Below are 18288 nucleotides of genomic sequence, written 5' to 3'. Positions count from 1 at the left end.
GAAATTGAAATGGTATTTACTGGAGGTTTCGAAATAAGAGACTATAAATTGAATAGATACCAAAGTCGATGTTATTAGGAAGCGAGGAAGGAGAATACTATTGGAAGGGGTTTGAAAAGGGTTTGAAAAGAAAGAAAAAGGCAGAAGATTGGAGACACTTGAGATTTTAAAGGAGGGAAAGAGGCGAGTTGGAAGAGAATTGCGAGCTTCTGAAGATTTATCGGAAAGAATGAATTGGGGAGGTAGTACTAGTACTAGTACTAGTACTTGCTACAATATCAAGACTCGGCTCTTGAAATGGATGAGACATCTTGGGAATTAGATGGGATGAGATGGGATCATGGGAGTTTCTTAAGTGATCTTGATTCTATTTTGATGTGAAGATTGTGAAGTAGGATATGGAGATTGGGTGGTAGAGGGGTATCTAGAATAATATGTTTTTGTGGAATAATATCTATTGCTTCTCATGTGTTGGATTTCTTTTTCAATTCAGGGGTGTGTGCTTTGTGAATACATAATTGGTTCATTGCTTTGTTGAAACTCCTGTGGATTCTGTGTTGAATGTAAACTTATTTCTATTCCTCTTCTTTCATATTATAATTATATATCTTCTTCTTTCCAAGTACACGAACTCTTCATTTGATGAATAGAAAGAAGTTCGCCCTAGAAGTTCCGATTCTGTACCTATTCCCAGTATTTTCTTTTCTTTCTTTAATCTAGAAAAAAGGTATACGTTTATACGCACGAATATACAAACAACACCCGAGCTTACGTAGTAAGTACCAAGCAACCCCTAAGCCCCCTCAACCACCCACTCAAAATCCTCTACAATCTTCTCACTCAGCTCCTTGGATATCTGCCGCGTCATCGCAAGATGCATGCCGTATTCGCGCTGGGCTAGGAGGATTTTGCCCTGTGTTCCTTGGTGGGTGGATGTGCTGAGGGTTTTGTAGAGGCCGAGGGCGGGGTAGGAGACGAGTCCGAAGACGCCTGGGAGGAGGGGGAGTGGGGGTTAGCGAGTTTTGGTTTGGGGAGGTGAGAGGTTTCTGGATGCGAGACTGGGGATACGGATAAAATGAAATCAAATGAAATGAATGGGTGGATCATGTAAACTGAACTCGACTTACCACTAGCAGGTTTGGTGAGAAATCCCACCGTTCCTTTTCCAAGTCCCTTCAGGAATCCCTTTCCGCCTTCCTGTATGGCGCCTTGGATGGGTTGTGTAAAGAATCCTGTGAAGCCGTCTGCGATTCCGTAGCCGAAATTCTTTATTATTTTTATACACGGTTAGCTTGCTTTCCTCTTCATGAATCTGCATATTCCACATCTCGTAACCCATCTCATATTCGGTCTCAAAAAGGGAAAAGAGGGAAAGAGGAAAACAAACCTTAGCTCCCTTAATACTTCCACTCTTCCAATCCCTCACCTGTTCATACTCCCTCGGCTTATCCCCATACAGCGCAGGCAACGCATGAAAGCCATCCGCAACTGCGAGGGGTAAATCGATCGCCGTTTTACTCATCGCGATGCCTACCTTTCCGAACCCTTTTCCGACCGCGATGGAGCTCGCTTGTAGAGCGCTGCGCGATGAGGCGGTGTCAGTGTCAGTGTCGATGCCTTTGGCCGGTTTTCGTTTTGCTTTTTGCGGGGTGGTCGGGTTAGAGCGCGCGTGTATTCGGTGCGATAGTCAAGTCCGATGTTGGTTATGGCGCGGGTGATGTCGAGGGCACTGTCGAAGGCGGCGGAGGTTGTGGCAGTCCAGGGGTCCCAGCGGCGGTTGGTGATGGTTATGGGGTGGGGTTTGTGTCTTTGTCGTGGGACATTGAGTAAGTATGAAAATTGGATGGATGAATAAACGAATTGATAGATGAATGCATATCTAGAGGAGGTGAACTTACAAGGAAAGATCAGAGGCGTTTATTTTTTTTCTTCTCGACGAGAATGGCGGCTGCTTGGTGAGATAAGTTGAGATGTTTTTTTTACCCTTTTTCCAATACCATGTTGCGGGTTGTTGAGTTAAAAGCGCACAACTGAGGGTTTTGACGGGGAGATTACGATGGAACGAATTAACGGCTTCTTTTACGCCATTTTCGTGTTGGATTCTTGAGGCGAGGGTTTGTGCTGCGGTTACCACATCGGGGGAGAGGAGAAATTTGATGGCATCGGAGAGAGTGGTGATGTTAAGAGATTTGTGTTCGATAGGTGCAGGACCGGCACCGGCTGCTGCTACCATGTTTCCCCAGAATGGTTGGCTGTTGAAAGTTAGTTGAGGAATTTTATGCAGGAGAATTCTCGACGCACTCGCCAAAAAAGGTACGATTGCTGTAGGACGACCATTGAGTAATCTACATGCTGTTGTTCCTGCTCTACTATGGTGGATGACAGCCGCAACTTGTTTAAATAGCCATTCTATTAATATTAGTTAATGCTAAGATCATTATGTTGATGTATCTCTTACCATGAGGACAATCATCAATAAATAACACATTCTCATTCTCAACCTCCTGTCCAAGTTTACTCCAACCTTTCGATACAATTGCTCTGACACCACAATTTTTAACTGCAGCCATGATCGTCGCGGTCATAGCTTTAGGATCTTCCATTACGATGCTTCCAAATCCTATATAAATGGGTTTCGAGCCTGCTTCCAGAAATCCTAAAATCCTCGCATCGGGATCATATGATGGGGGCGGACGAAAGAAAAATCCACAAACATCTAAAAGCTTCATCAATACTAGAGTTTGGAAGAAACCGAATCTACGAACCTATATGTGGGAGCCAATCTTGTGGTTTCGGTACAAGTGCTGGCGACCAACAGTATGTAAATGGGATATCGAGAGAAGCTGCTAAATGAGGGCCAGCCATCACAGGGACCGGTTCAAGATCAAGGGACTTCTTTCTCCAGTGATTGATTACGTCTCCAAGTCTATAATCAAATGATTAAAAATTGAGAGCTCAAGAATATAAATTGGAAACATACCCTTGCCAAGTCATCGTGTCAACCAATCCATAAGAAAGAAAATTGGCTGTTTTAGGATCCGTTTCAGTAGATTGGATATTTGCAAGTGGATGAGGGAATGATCTCGTAGCCGTCCAAGGCATAGTAAACATAAGATGAACTGGAATACCCAATGCCTGAGCACAATGTGTGTGGGCAAAACTAGGTGGATTGGCAATAATTGCTCCTGCGATAAATGGTTCTCCAGTCTTAGAATCGGGTTCGATACAGGATCGCCAACATCCTTCGAGCATAGCGGATATCATTTTTCTTTTCTTTGATATCTCTCCACTAGCTAAAGTACTTATTTTTGGAAAGATTCCGGGGTTTTTGACCATGTACTAGAAGGGATGGTCATAAGTATGTATGTTGGGGGATGCGAATCAAGTACACTTACTGCCATTAATTCCGTTGGATCGCCACCAATTGCATGGAATTCTATTCCGGCATCTCGTACAAATTTTTCAAATACATCGTGAGTAGCAATACGCACCCTATGACCTGCGACTTGAAGTTCATTGCCCAAGGCGATGAAAGGTTGAACATCACCTGAAAAAGCTGATCAGTGATGAAGTACAATTGATTTTTCTCGATATTGAGAAAGTAGGAATGTATATACCTCGACTTCCAACTACCTGAATGACTATGTTAAGTCTTGGATACGATTTCACGGGCTCTGATTTTACTTGCGGTATATTCTCGGGTGTATAGATTGGAGGTAATGGTGAGGTATTACCCAAAAATGCCATACTAATCCGTCCATTGTCTGGTGGTGTCAGTAAAATTCCTTGATTAGACTGTCAATAGAGTTCATCACCTTGGACTGAAGTAGAGACAGCAGACTCTTCATTGCCGAACGCGAACAATTCTTCGTAGGGAGGAGGAGCATCCCAATTGATACTTTCACTCCCCTTTGGCTGTTGTTCAGGAATGCCCATGATATCTGGGAATCAAGATAGAGAATGGCGACAAACTTGCACGTACAAGCATGATATGGTATTAAGAAAAAGGATGAAATGGAAGGAAAACGTTATGAGATGGGGAATGAATGTTTGTAAAGCCTTTCACTGATCTAGGCAAACTACACTTGACTAGACTGTGGCTATCGAAAGAGTACCTACCTAAGTATATAGAGGCAGTGCATCAATGCCGTATTGAGCGTATTTGGTCCCAGCAAAGGGATGCCAATGCATCTCTGACCCTTTTCTTCATGTTCATGCTGTGTTAGTATGTGTGCTGTGTATTTAACGTTCTAGATTGGACCACTGGCGCATGTTAGGGTGAAACTGGTTTGAGCTTTTTCTATACGCGTATTTCGTACTCGCAGTGAAATGTCGGACATCGGACTCGGACTCGGACTCGGACTCGGACTCGGACTCGGACTAGGCCTAGTAGGTAGTCCATGCGCATCCTCCACGTGATTGAAAGATCCAACAGAAATACCTACCAGCCTACCTACTTCAAAGTCATGTGCCAATCACAACTTCTTTCATTGCCTGAGCCCTCTGCTAATAATCTGAGACGAACAAACATTCTCACATGATCCTGATACGGAAGGAATAGAGAGATGTCGTATAATGGGATATCCCATTATATAGCTAAACCCAAGGTCTAGAACATGTGTTAGACTCCTGCAGGACAGTTTCCGGAAGACATGGTCAACCACCATAGCTCTTACCAACTTCAGCCCTACAGGTATAGATATCTTCCGGGCTTTGTGAATCACACACCCACAAATGACGGTGAGTATTTCAGATGCCGCAATCAGGGTCTGATGCATATGGATATTCAAGACCATTGAAGAAGGCGGCATCGGACATTAGCTGTCCAGTTGATTCTCGGTAAGATCTTACCTTGAGCATCAGAGAATGCTGATGCCAATTCCACTGAGAACATGAAATCACAAAGTATTTCACCAAGCAACACCGTTTTACACTGTACCTTATATAGAATGCTCCTCCTCCTACTATCAACCTCTCCTCGAATTCTGTTGCCCTTCATCTCGCATCTCGTATCTCGTATCTCGTATCTCGTATCTCGCATCACGCCCGAAATGGTATCTTCCGGGAAATAAAAAGTGGATTCTTCATCTCTTCTTCGCATTTTTTCTTTCAATACGGTCCCTTTAGGAAAGCTCCTTAACTTTACTCGAAGCACGTTCCAAGTTTCAATCTCGTCCTATTATTCCGCGTATTTATCGTGTTTCCATTATGCTGATTCGTCTATCCTACTTCAGCCCTCTCCATCTGCATAGATTATCTACCAATGATTTCGCGTATTCAATGCTGGCTGGACTTTTGATCCTTAACTCAGCCTAGGTGTTCCCAGTGGAGCTCTATTTTGGGATTCAACGGCCATGTTCATGGATCTTCTCAAGGGTCTCTACCGGTATCAATTTAAGTAAGTATGATTGTGGTATGGAGAACATTGTTTGCATGCGCCTCAATGGACAGCGCGAATACGATTTACGATGGCCGCAATATGCAATAACCCTTCCAATTGCTGTAGCAATAGTCGTTGAAAAGATCTAGTGCTGCTTTTGAGCGTTTAACATTTGAGTACATATTATGATTATACTCCCACTACAAACACCAATCTCTATCTTCTTCAACACTATCTTTATCTGCAAATACATTCATTACTTTTTTTGCCTTTTCAATTGCAATCTTACGATCTTACGATTCTGAGCGAGTGTTTGTTCTGTCGTTTACCTTCTCATTTCTATTCGTGATACACTCATTAGTACTTTACTTATTCCGTCTCATCGATCAATCAACTTCGTTGAATCTTCAAAATGGTGTACGTACTTTACGCCTATCAACCTGGCACAACCATTGCACTGGTTGCCGCTGCATTATTTGGAGCGAGTGCCATATATCATCTCATAACTATGTTCCGAAAGAAAACCTACTTTTACACAGCCATGGTAGTCGGAGGTTTCAGTAAGTACCCAATCAAACTTCTGCTACTTCTTACTGGACGGATTCTAACCAATGAACCCAGTGATGACTGCCGGTTATGTCTTTCGATATCTGTCGGCAAAAGATACTTCTTCCATAATGCTCTACTCTGGTCAATCGCTCCTCATTATCCTTCCACCTTCTCTCTACGCAGCAACCATTTACATGATATACGGCCGGATCGTCTTATTCGTCAATGCACCATCTGCATCCGTGATCTCTCCCAAAAACGTCACTAAAGTGTTCGTTGGTGGAGATGTCGCATCTTTTCTTATGCAATCTGGCGGGGGTGGTATGATGGCAACGGCCAGCATGAGTTCAACTGGCGAAAAATTGATGGTTGGCGGCCTTCTCGTACAACTTCTTTTCTTCAGTATCTTCCTCGTCATCGCCATTACTTTCGAACGTCGCATGCGCTCACATCCAAGATTTTTCGATATCCCAGCTAATGGAAAAAAACATTGGCATAAATTGCTCATGCTTTTATTCGCAGCCGCGGTCTTGATCATTGTCAGATGTGTATACAGAGTCATTGAGTTCTCACAAGGATCGACAGGGACACTGATGAGTCACGAGTATTATATGTATATCATGGATACAGCACAGATGTTGATTGTGCAGTGTATGTTTCACTTTGTACATGCAGGAGATGTTTTTCAAGATGGGGTGGATCCAAAGAAAGTTGCGTTGATGGGTGATAACTATATTGGATTGAGCGAGGTATAGGGAAGGAAAGGGTTATATGAAAATTTAGGATGGATAAAGGATTTCATTTGTTAGTCAGGTCGAATTAGGGGTTGGAATATCTCTTCTTCGTGGGCAGGTATAACCCAAGGATGGGGGGGAGGGCGCTCTCGAGTTTCTTTTGTCGGATATAGTACTGAAAAAAACGATCAGCTTAGCTCATCTTTGGTGGAGTTATTGGCGATTCAAGCATTGTACATGAGCAGTATAGGGATAACCTATGGAACATAGGAGGATAAGAACACATTAATTATTTTTATCAACGTTATACCATACCTACTTCCTATTTAAGCGCAATATTTGTCCACGATTGAGAAAACTACTTACTCACGATCTCGATTTCGTCAATCACTATGCAAGTGCAGAACAGGCTGTCTATCACGTGTATGCCATCGCTTAGTTTCCGTGTCAGGCTATTTATCCTTCCATTTTCCCATCTATTCTTCCGGCAAGTGTCGTGTCAAGATTCCCTAGCTCATCGATCTATAATATAATCACCTCCCGCTAAGATTTTGACATATACCCCCATCACGCTTTGTTCAGACAATCAACCAATTACTGGTCAACTAGGCGATTTCCTCTACGGTCAGCGTAGTAACATTGTATATTAAGACGGGATTATTGTCGTCTCAGCCGAATCTTTGTTCACATGGCAGGAAATAAATGAGATTATATTAGTGTGATTAATTTTTTACCCTAGATTATGTGCGTAGCATGGAGGTGTTTCGTCGGTTCTCGACTATAGTATGTTTTCATTCGTACGGTCAAGAAATCTAGAGTTGGCGATGCTCTTCACATCGCAGAAAGCTGTTTGATATCTACCTTTATATGGCTGGAAACTTGCAGCGCCAAGAAATACCTTGAGAATTTGCGGGCAGCAATTTGGCATAGATGGTGGCGGCTAGGTTTATCCGGGGTTTTCGGGCAGTGATGAAGCTCATATACAGAACCACGTGGCTGAGAATTATCTTCTATTACATATATATCAAGTATCTACCTTTCTCATTCTGCAGAAAGTTGTTTTCAGAATCAGTCTACACACGGCAAACTTTCAATAAATAGATTCAATCATGAAGTTACAACTTATCATACCCTTTTCATTTCTTCTATCGTGTGTTTCTGCACACACAATATTCATGAAATTGCAATCAGGTGGCACACTTTACAGTTCGTCTCTTATTTTCTCTTTGGCAAATACCTCACTCACAGCAAATAGATACCAGCTATGCCATCCGAACCCCAACATACGACGGAGTAAGTCTTCATCCCACACCAGACAACCACTCCTAACATCTCCAGCCCATAAACGACGTAACAACTGAATACGTCGCCTGCAATGGTGGACCAAATCCTACCACTCCCTCCTCAAATATCATAAATGTCGTTGCCGGTAGCACTGTAAACGCCATCTGGCGCCACACTCTCGATAGCACTCCTGCAAACGACGCAACATATGTTCTCGACCCATCTCATCTCGGTCCCGTCATGGCCTACATGAAAAAAGTAGACGACGCAACCACCGACGTTGGCTACGGACCCGGCTGGTTCAAAATCTCCGAGCAAGGACTCAACGTAGCCACACAAAAATGGGCAACAACAGATCTCATAAACAATGCAGGCGTACAGCCTATCACAATACCAAGCTGCATAGCCAACGGACAATATCTCCTACGAGCAGAATTGATCGCGCTTCACTCAGCAGGAGGCAGTCTCGGTGCACAATTATACATGGAATGCGCACAAATCAACGTATCAGGCGGCACCGGAACCGCAACTCCAAGCACCGTGTCCTTTCCCGGCGCATACGGACAGAGCGATCCCGGAATCCTGATTAACATCTATCAAACGCTCACCACGTATACGATTCCGGGCCCTACGCCATTTGTCTGTGGTGCTGCGCAGAGCACTGCGAAGAGTTCGTCGACTTCTGCTGCTGCTTCGACTGCGAAACCTACGTCGTCGTCGACGCTGAGTACGAGCACGATTACCAAGACGAGTAGTGGTGCGACGGCGACGGGGACCAGGACCGCGGCGGCTTATGCCCAGTGTGGGGGGCAGGGGTGGACGGGTGCGACGGCTTGTACGAGTGGGAGTAAGTGTGTTGTTAGTAGTGTTTATTATAGTAAGTTTTTCTTTTCTATGTATTGTGGGGAGCGGAGAGCTGGGTTAGGGAAGAGATAATTAATGTTTTTTAGGTCAATGTTTGCCGTCGTGATGGAGAATGGGGAGAGATGTCGGTTGGATGTAGTTGTGATGGAGATGTTGGTTTGTTGTGGGATGGTAGGGAGGAGATAGATTTGGTACCTTATGAGAAGAATAGCAATCGAACCAATCACTTGCACTATACTTGTCGTTTCGATTGAGACTCTACTCTCCTTGTATCTGAAATACAATGATTACGACTTTGACCCATAACCCAATCACCCAACCACCTCAATCTTTCGATCCATTTCATACCCTCCATCACAAAACCCATCACCCATACCCCTTCATTCCACACAAACCCGCACCCCAGCTTGCAAATACCATCCCCACCCTCCGGCAAAAATACTCCGCATTCCGGTACTTCTTCATCATGTGTACACCCCATACTCTTGGCACTCTTGGCATTCCTACTAAATGCTCTCTAATCTGGAGTATCGGGCTGAGAGTCCGTAAGGATGTTTACTAGTTCGTCCATATTCAGTTTCTTTCAGTCGCGTGTTTGTACTGGTTTTATATTCATACATTGATTGTATCATTGCTCGTATGATTTAGAGGATTGTTTGTGAGGGTGGATTTGGTTTCGTACTTGGTTTTATTAGGATGTTGTGGTAGATGCTTCTGTTTTGTTCCTTCCTATTACTCGGCTGAGTGGTAGCGTTTGCTCACATTGTCCTATTGAGCATTCGATCAAAGTGGGCTATATGAATTGGGAGAGGAAAAGAGAAGACACGGGATAGAAAAATGAACTTGTAGAACGAACATGGAAAAGTTGAGGAGAAAGAGCTCACAGAGAGTAACTATCTCGACTTGGTCAATGTAGCAAGGGAGTCTGGCCATCCTAGATTGTTGTTTTTCTACTTATCAATTTTTGTTGCCACTAATCTTCTTATTCTTCTCTTTTCCTTTCTACATGCAATAACCTCTTCAACCCAGAGAAAAGATTGCTTTGTATGTAAACGCACCACCAATATCATGCCATCCACTCACTAGACTCTCCCTATCCCGGTCGTCATTTACCTCCTCCAACTTCCTCCCCTCCTCTAAACCCCATCCGCGGAGTAGAAGCGACCATTACGCATTCAACCGAATTAGAAAAGTGGGGTAAAGTCTCGACAGCAGAGATTAATAAATCTCATTGTTTTGAACTGAGAAGAACATCACCTATTTCAGACGAGATGCAATATAAGATTTCAATGATTTCTCAAATGTCGTATGTGTAAAGCTCGAAGTATATAAAATGAGACGTATATTCTCTTCTTCCAGAATAAGTGCTGGCCAACATGAGCATCTAAAAATATGTATAGTATAGTATGTACAAGAAATAAGTTTTTCTCCTCCCTTCCTATATTTTTCTTTTTAATACTTTCTTTATGCTCCACTTGTTCCATACAATGAAATCGTCTAAACTATGTGCACATTTAGACTTCACACTCATCATCTCCTTCATCAGCCGAAGTTGGAGCAGCAACAGCAGCACTGGAAACAGAGGTTTCAATACCAGCAACCGAGCTAGCAGCTATACTGGTTGATGTTGCTACAGAGGCAGAAGCGATAGTAGATCCCTCAATAACTGGTGCTGCAGGAGTAGCTACATGGTGAGACTTTGTGCTTGACTTTGCTGATGTAGATACAGCCGCAATGGAGGAGGTGCTGGTTGATGCTTGTGCAGATGAAGCGGAGGTAGTAATAGCAACGACTGATGAGCTATTTGATGGAACGATTGCCGCTGAAGTAGAAGCGATTTGGCTTGCACTTGAAGATGCTGAAGAAACAGCTGCTAATTTAACTGCTGCAGAGGTGGCTGTACCGAGATCGATTTGGAGACCAAGGGTTGCGTTCATGATTGCGTTTCCGTAAAAGAATTCGGTACTTTCTTTTTGTCAGTATGATATCATTCATCTCTAATTCGGATCCAATAAAATGCTGTGGGAGAGGTATCTGAGAAAGAATAAAAGGGGAAACCTCACCCAGCATTTCCAACGTTAACATAAGTACTCTCAGTAAAGAGACCTTGTCCTACAAGCGCAACCAACCACTCTCTCAAATCACCCTCAAAGGTTCCCTCAAACTGTGTTTTTGGCAACATACTGCTAACCGTAATACCCGTATCTTCATTAACACCCTGATACAAATCCCAGCTTGTACCAAATAAATTGTCAATGGTAGCTACGCTTCCATCAGCCCATCCAATAGGTAATTGACCACCTTGATATTGGAGCCAGAGCATGAGTTCCTGGGAGGAGCTCGATGTAGAGTCACCTTTAACATCGTTGGTCATGAAATCGTAGCAGACGTTTCCTTTGAAGGCGGTTGTGTTGGAGCGTGTCCAGGTGTAGGTTGTAGGAATGGAAGCGATGCCTGTGAGAGGGGTTTCCAAATTCTGGGTCAGGCCGACGAAAGAATACCCTTTAGGAACATTGTTTCTAGATTCTCATGTCAACATGAAACACACGATTAGAAACATCGTTTCAACTCCATACGTGCTCTCAACATAAGTGATATCCGTCTCACTGTTCCACTTCACCTCAGCAGTCCCATCACTCCCTGTAATCATACTATCATAATATGTACACTGACTTCCCACGATCTGATTTGCATTGTACAACATGTTATACACAATCCATGGCGAATTGTTTAAAATGAGATAATCATAATCGCCGCAAAGATCGGTTGATGCTTGAGTGGCTCGGGTACTGAAATGAGGGCGAGCCAGAACGCTGGCGGCAGATGTGAGAGCTACCAGAGCTGCGGTATTACGAATTTGTGCAATCATTTTGTAATTTTATGTTGAATTTAATGGCCTAAATGGACAGGGAAGACATCGAAGAATGGAAATAAATGAGCGTGGATGGTAAGTGAGTGGATTTGAACTTTCAAAGTTCGATCAAAAGAATGTCAGGAAAAAGAACTTCCAGAATGAGTGAGCAAAACGAATGAACGACAGATTAAAGAATTCCGAGATCTTTAAAGCGATCAAGAAAATGGTAAAGAAGCTCTTGTCCACTCACTCAAGGAGCCAAGTACCGTTCAAATCTCCTTGTACTATACTTCCTTGTAGTTATCCCTACTTCGAATCACCAGCAATCCCTCACGGCCAAGATCCCTCCATGCAAGCCTTACCCACCGGCGAGATCTTCAGAATGGCCTGCCCACACGAACAATTTAAAGACCAGACCATTCGATAAGATCAAATTATATATCTAAAGCATCGCTTATCCCACCTTTGATCTTGTTCTCGAATGATGAAGTGCGGCTTTCTTATGGTTAAGAGATTGAACAATTCTATGTATATCAGCATCGTATAACTATATGAAACACACTAGACGAGTTTAAATAAATGAAAGTATCATGATCACGTGAATACTCGAAATCTCCCGCCGACTCCACTTTGCTCCGCCTTGAATTATTCCATATTGATGTTTAATTGGCGATCAGAAGATCCCGCCCATTGTTCCACTCTTACTCTGCCGACTCGCGGCGGATGAAAAATCCGAACATCAACTCCGTAAAAGTGAGGGAAATTCTAGAAATGAATGTATTTGAGAACCAATCATGAAATCATCAAAAATTATTTTGAATTCTATGTGGAACTATACTAACATACAAAAGAGACTGTAGAACGAATACGCCAGACTAAGCACGTGCGTGCTTCTAACAATCTTGACGGTCATTTCACAACTCTAATTCAATCACACCCCTAATTATATAATCTAATTCCTCTCTATACGCGTCCTTCTTCTCCTATATAAAAAAAAACATTTCTCATAACCAGCCACCCAAGAAGCAATCTGTATTCTCATCTATTTTTCGTTCTCATACGAATCTACACTCTTTCATATCCTCTTCTAATTATCATCTAATCCAGGGCAATTCTCGGATGTTATCTCGGTAAGACCGGTATATGGTTTTGGATCTGTCCATATGGTATCGTATCTACATGAAATTAGTTATGATTGCCGTGACAAAAATAATGTCTCATCCCTCCCTCAACCAAATCATCTGACTCAGAAAAAAAAAGCAAAAAGAGAAACTCACGCATGTTTCTTCCATTTGGGCGCATTCTCATCACCCAAAGCCTTAACAATGTCGGTCAGCGCACCGTGTTGCCAGCTAATCAATATGTTTCCTTCCCCTTCATATTGATTCACGACATTGGCTACACAATCTGCGTCATCTCTGTCGCATGAAATATCAACTGTGATATTTAGATCTGTGGCTAGGGGTTGCACTGTATCGAGTGGACGCGTGCGTTCTCCATCTGATGTGCACGTGTTAATTTTCTGAGAATTTCGAGATGAGAGATCGGATTGCGAGGAAATAATTGTGAGAAAGAGAGTTATACAGATGTAATCCCCATCGATGTAAAATGCTACCGAGAGTATCTCAAAGAAAGCAATGGAAAGGGAAAACATACCACTTTTAGGCGTCATAGCCATTATATACTTGATGTCATAATTACTTTCATTACCAAAGACATTGCGAAGACATTGTGCTCTTTGGAGACCGAGGGCACTGAGGCCGTTGCTGCCATCTGAAGGCTTCTCTCCATGACGAATTAGGTAGACTGTCTGGGAAGAGACTGAGAGGGGAAGGGCGAGGAGGGTCAGAAAAGAGGTGATGAAAACTTGAGGGCGATGCATTGTTTACTAAATTGGAGGCTGAATTTTTGGCGAAGGAATTCTTAGAATATCAGGTATGGGATGTAGAAAGGAGGAGAAATGGGCATTGGTAAATATATATACCCTTTTTCTATTCTTGCCTGTCAATCAGATGCACATCAGAGGCATATGACACTCTCTTAATAAAGTTTAGTATATTGATGTACTTGTGGAACTTACATCTGAGGTAATGAACTAAACTTCGCGTGTCGCTGTCAAGTGATGATCGCCAAGCAATGAGGTTACACAAAGGTGAAACATATGTCAACAAAAACACGAAAACACGAAAACATCAGGAAGCTTGAATCGAAAGATTGAATGATCAACATCTAAACAAAATGACGTTTTAGTTTCTATTAGATAAGAAGATTGATACTTGAATAAGCCAAAAGCAAATGGTACCTAGTATCACCTAGAAATCACAGGATATATCTGCCGTAGACACGGTGGTACCATGTGAGTGTAGAACTCCAATGATCCTCATCCATTCGCAGAATTATACATACAATAATACACATTCTTACTCTCCGCAAATCCTCCATTGTTCCCTCTTCAAACGGGAAATAATGCGCCTTTCCACTTCCCCCAAAAACTCAATGTGAAAACCATCACCTGCGTTCCTCCATCGAATGCAGCACTAAGCAAATATTTCCACTTGACATAATCACTGGGGCTATAGTTGCGCAGAAAATACTGTGCGAAAGACCCAAGAGCGGAATAGGAAGTGATGGACGAATTCACGCCGACAAAAAGCCAACCCAAATACTAGAGAATGATAGAAAGGTTTATGGAATCAAGAAATTCAATTCAAGTTCTCTCGTAGAGGATACAGAAGGGAATTGAAACTATGAATTCGAGAAGGAAACGATTGTTACCCATTGGTAGCGAGCCCCTATAGAGAACATGTCGCCAGCGATGGACCATGCTATGGCTGGGGTACTGTATTGATGGCCGTTGTGTCTAGACCAAATATTAGATCCTTCAACAGAAATGAATATGTGGAGTTGATTTGTGACAATAGTTTTTATGATGATCTAGTCGAAGATTGCACCGATGGCCGCGCCAGGCATTTGGGCTGTGAAGGTTCAAAATGTGAATGCTGATATCAAACAATTAGAGAATGAATTTTTTTTAAGAAAACTATCGAAAATTGACAAGTATCCTGTCAATCCACACACCCACTAGTGATCCTAACCAAGGAAATGCAGATTTAACACCATAATAAGTAGCCAGCCCCATATCAAAACTGAATACTAGAATATTGGTATACCGCCAACTATGTATTTCTTCGTAACCATTTACCAATACATAATGTGGATCCACGTCAGAATTTGAAATAACTTCTCTCTTGTTTTTCCAGAATAACCGGAAAGACGGTTGAAAGACTTTCTCAAGGTTGCTACACGAGAGGAAATACCTTCCTGCTTTGAAAGTATCATATTTCCGAAGAAACATATGTACTATTGTTGCAATCTATCCCATATTGGTTGTGATCAAGTATGCGATATATGTTCCAGCCAGATACGGGATGCCGTCAAATCAGCTTGAATGGTCTCATTATTTGCTTCAGCATTAACGTCAGACTATACTGAGCATAAACCGTTGCGTTGGAACTATTGTAGAAGAGTTACTGTGCAAGGAAAGGAAAAATTTGTCATTCCCACCCGCAACCATAATACAAAGTCGTGAACAGAACAACGCAAAGAAGATATCCGATCAACCATCGGTAAAGATATATGAAGAAACCTAGAGTGGTGACCGCAAGATAGCAATACATTGCAAATCGAGGCTGAGGAATAAGAATCCAAGAACTTCGTTTTCCTGTGAGCCACCAAATAGGTTTGTGAAGAAAAGACCATTCTGCTTGAAAAGCTTGCGCCACCAACATGAATAGTCAAATGATTGAAAAATAATCACAAATAATGGCCAATGACATTGAGGAAATGGAAGTGGACCAGGATATCTATAGAAAATGATGGATAGATCACCCTCTGCTCCAAGATAGTACTAAAATTGCCCATTAACAAATATCCCAACATTACAAGAGATTTTCCGATATAGCTAACTAGCTAAGTCGTTGGGAATAATTTTTCACGAGCCTTGTGAAACACATGGTCTGGCATAACATATAGTGATAACAGTCCAATCTATATCGTATCTGGGCGAGGGAACCATGCTGATGACATTTTCGGATTGATATAATCACATCAAGAGCAATGTTCCTGTCTTGTACGATGTAACCTATATCGCACCAGGGATGAAGCGCAGCCGCCAATCTACCTCGCTGATCTTTCCTCTGCATATTCTCTAGACTTCATACCGATGAGTATGGAAATCGATGACAAAGCCATGATATAAGTTGTAGAACGCAGAGCAGGATAGATGTTTGCGCATGCCAGACCGGAAATGTACTGTATCCACAGGTCTGCCCACTGGGTAACCATATTTGCTATTCCTCCGGGACAGAGGATATGAATGACTGGTAAAATCGTTAGAATACATGCTGCCCATGGAAAGACTGCATTACCCATACATAAACAGTGGAACAACCGACTGACTATCGGATGTGAAAGTATTAGGGATGCATAGATAATAGGAGAGTGGCGATCGAATAGTGAGAGCTTGGAGATCAATGAATAGCAAATATTCTGTAGGCATATGAAAAAGCCAGCCTGCCGTTCCACATAGCTAGGATTGTAGAATCTTGATCAATGTAGACAAAGTGCATTATTTTTACATCAAGCAAATGAGCCTATATTGGCAGAATAGATGCGAAGATGTGCGGAAATTCTGGTTAATACGTCTTGTTGAAGAGATGTCGTTAGGCCCTTCCGGGTTAGGCTTGGCAAGGCTGAAGAAAAATAAGCTTTGGCCTGTGGCACCATATCCCACTCTGCAAACAACCCACAAACCTGCAACTTTGAACTCTTTCTTTCCATTCAACAATGTACACCTGAATCTTAGATTCCGCACTTTCAATGATCATGTTGAGCCGGAGAGTAAATGGAGAGTTCTTCACTTGTCCACCAAAAGATATTTTGGGCGACTAGATGAGATTCCCCTATCTGATGTTCAGCGACCGCGAGCCTGGAAGGTAATCCTCAGTGTCCAGTTCGCCATTTCCACTTCGACGTCAAACACGAGAGCTCCAAATATTCAATTAACGGGTGGGTATCCTACACACGGCACATTTGCAATTCAAGGAAGTGGTACCTGCTGAAGGCCGTTCTAAATGATAGCCCACGTTTCACGACTACACGGCCAACACTCAATACGATATGGATGAGCCATAATCAAGTCGACCATTATCCTACCTAATTCCACGGATTCGCATCACTATTCATAGTTCAGATGAATTCTATGACGATTTATATTGGGGGCTGTTGTCTAGACTCGGGATTTTTCAGAGACATTCCAACGCCACCATTCAGAACTTATCTCTCTATACACCCGTCTTCAAGGGAATCATTTTAGCACTGCTTCATCCAACTTCGTCTTCTTATCTTTGCCAAAGGTAATTGATGTCTCCTGCCGGCGTGTGTAATAGTAGTTTTCAGAGTACAACTTTCCGATTTCTTCCCAACATTGGATGCTACATACTCTCCTTAAGGATGTCGCGTGGGACGAGATACTCGAGAGATAAAACCAACAAGGGGGCTCCCATGGACAAGTCAAGAATCCTATGTAGTCTGGAAACCTATGCGTTAATCCATATACAGTAGAGAAGTTCTTTCCTTTATCTCCCCAGTGCTCGTTCCCGAAAGGTTGTTTCCAGCGACTGATCCACAACCGATCCTCTCATGCTGTTCTTACTGCTAGTAGGACCTTTTATTTATTTACATTTGCGAGGAAATGGAAAGGCAATGTAATTGTGGAGATGTGGTAACTGGCCGAGCTGACTCAATTACGTTAAGTAGCTTTCACGGAGCTGATTTTTGAGTGTATCATTTATTCTCAGAAGTATAACATCAGATGAGCGACCAGGCCAATAAAGTATTTTCCCGCATTCCGAGGAGTCCTGTGGTTCGGCTCTAATGGTACCAACTGCCGCTGACCTTAAAATCGCTAGTTCTGCGCCTAGTCGGTACCTGAACTTTCTGTTGGCCGAGAATCCGTAGTCTTACTTCACCGGCATTCATCAGATTGGGGATTGACTGAAGCGCAGGTTAGATGCTTCCGATCAATGATCTTGTTACTGCCCATACACTATTCACCCTGTCTGACTTTGCACCTACCTGCAGCTTTTTGTTCACGTCGTCTTTCACATTAAGATTGAAATAGTTAAGTACTAATGGAATCTAGATCCTTGAATTATTGGACCCTGATTTCAGTTATGGCGTGTCATATATTGAAGCTGCGCTTGTTCCTAGGTATTTTAATATATCAATTTGTGAGGGATACAATACCCGCCATTCATGAACCTCTGTTAATGTTGTCGCTGCACGCCTCGTTAAATGCTGGCAAGTCAACGTGGTATCTCTATTTACATCATCGCATTCATTTATGGGCCTAAATTAGTGACGCATGTTTCTTCACGGAGAATCATTCTATAAGTTTCCTTGAGTTCAGGGGCAATACTTTAAAGTGGTGTCAACAGCCGCACTCAGCCGCATTAGCTGCTAATAGGTAGCTTTGACCAAGGCTGGGCACCCGTGATTATTTGAATCGTTGCCAATCAACCTTGGGTAAATAGCCGATCTTGTGGGCTGAATAATTTCACTTC

At 42.7% G+C, this 18288-nt stretch overlaps 5 protein-coding genes across 5 annotated transcripts; 2 read left to right on the top strand and 3 right to left on the bottom strand.

Annotated features, from left to right (window-relative positions):
- Positions 1 to 793: 793 nt before the first annotated feature.
- EAF02_004482 (uncharacterized protein) lies at positions 794 to 3936 on the bottom strand (the record flags this gene model as incomplete). The annotated part of the gene is made up of 11 exons (XM_038900530.1): positions 794 to 990; positions 1128 to 1266; positions 1388 to 1488; positions 1545 to 1807; positions 1899 to 2409; positions 2459 to 2716; positions 2766 to 2926; positions 2981 to 3339; positions 3396 to 3547; positions 3618 to 3764; positions 3816 to 3936. The coding sequence occupies 11 exons, from the start codon at positions 3934 to 3936 to the stop codon at positions 794 to 796; spliced, it is 2409 nt and encodes an 802-aa protein (XP_038760237.1).
- A 1856-nt stretch (positions 3937 to 5792) lies between these two features.
- Positions 5793 to 6684, top strand: EAF02_004481 (uncharacterized protein; the record flags this gene model as incomplete). Its single annotated transcript, XM_038900529.1, has 2 exons — positions 5793 to 5940; positions 6002 to 6684. 2 exons carry the CDS (start codon positions 5793 to 5795, stop codon positions 6682 to 6684), a joined length of 831 nt encoding a protein of 276 aa, XP_038760236.1.
- Positions 6685 to 7838: 1154 nt separating this feature from the next.
- On the top strand, positions 7839 to 8917 carry EAF02_004480 (uncharacterized protein; the record flags this gene model as incomplete). The annotated part of the gene is made up of 4 exons (XM_038900528.1): positions 7839 to 7869; positions 7919 to 7956; positions 8002 to 8824; positions 8898 to 8917. 4 exons carry the CDS (start codon positions 7839 to 7841, stop codon positions 8915 to 8917), a joined length of 912 nt encoding a protein of 303 aa, XP_038760235.1.
- A 1408-nt stretch (positions 8918 to 10325) lies between these two features.
- EAF02_004479 (uncharacterized protein) lies at positions 10326 to 12149 on the bottom strand (the record flags this gene model as incomplete). The annotated part of the gene is made up of 4 exons (XM_038900527.1): positions 11916 to 12149; positions 11388 to 11777; positions 10875 to 11330; positions 10326 to 10776 (listed from the first exon to the last, which is right to left on the bottom strand). Exons 2-4 carry the CDS (start codon positions 11678 to 11680, stop codon positions 10326 to 10328), a joined length of 1200 nt encoding a protein of 399 aa, XP_038760234.1. The 5' UTR covers positions 11681 to 11777; positions 11916 to 12149.
- A 363-nt stretch (positions 12150 to 12512) lies between these two features.
- EAF02_004478 (uncharacterized protein) lies at positions 12513 to 13590 on the bottom strand. Its single transcript, XM_038900526.1, has 3 exons — positions 13322 to 13590; positions 12943 to 13165; positions 12513 to 12840 (listed from the first exon to the last, which is right to left on the bottom strand). The coding sequence occupies exons 1-3, from the start codon at positions 13545 to 13547 to the stop codon at positions 12753 to 12755; spliced, it is 537 nt and encodes a 178-aa protein (XP_038760233.1). The 5' UTR covers positions 13548 to 13590; the 3' UTR covers positions 12513 to 12752.
- Between the last annotated feature and the right edge of the window lie 4698 nt (positions 13591 to 18288).

The sequence above is a fragment of the Botrytis sinoallii genome, assembly GCF_014898435.1.
Source record: "Botrytis sinoallii strain Bc 23 chromosome Unknown BSIN_006, whole genome shotgun sequence".
Lineage (NCBI taxonomy): Eukaryota > Fungi > Ascomycota > Leotiomycetes > Helotiales > Sclerotiniaceae > Botrytis > Botrytis sinoallii.
The sequence above is the reverse complement of the archived record's forward strand: the minus strand, read 5'-3'. Positions and strand labels throughout refer to the sequence as shown.

Coding starts and splice junctions, on each gene's coding strand:
- EAF02_004478 (XM_038900526.1), bottom strand. CDS start 13,547: ATGCATCGCCCTCAAGTTTTCATCACCTCTTTTCTGACCCTCCTCGCC. Junction 13,166..13,321: donor GGCTATGACGCCTAAAAGTG/GTATGTTTTCCC, acceptor CGTGCACATCAG/ATGGAGAACGCACGCGTCCA. Junction 12,841..12,942: donor CCCAAATGGAAGAAACATGC/GTGAGTTTCTCT, acceptor AATTTCATGTAG/ATACGATACCATATGGACAG.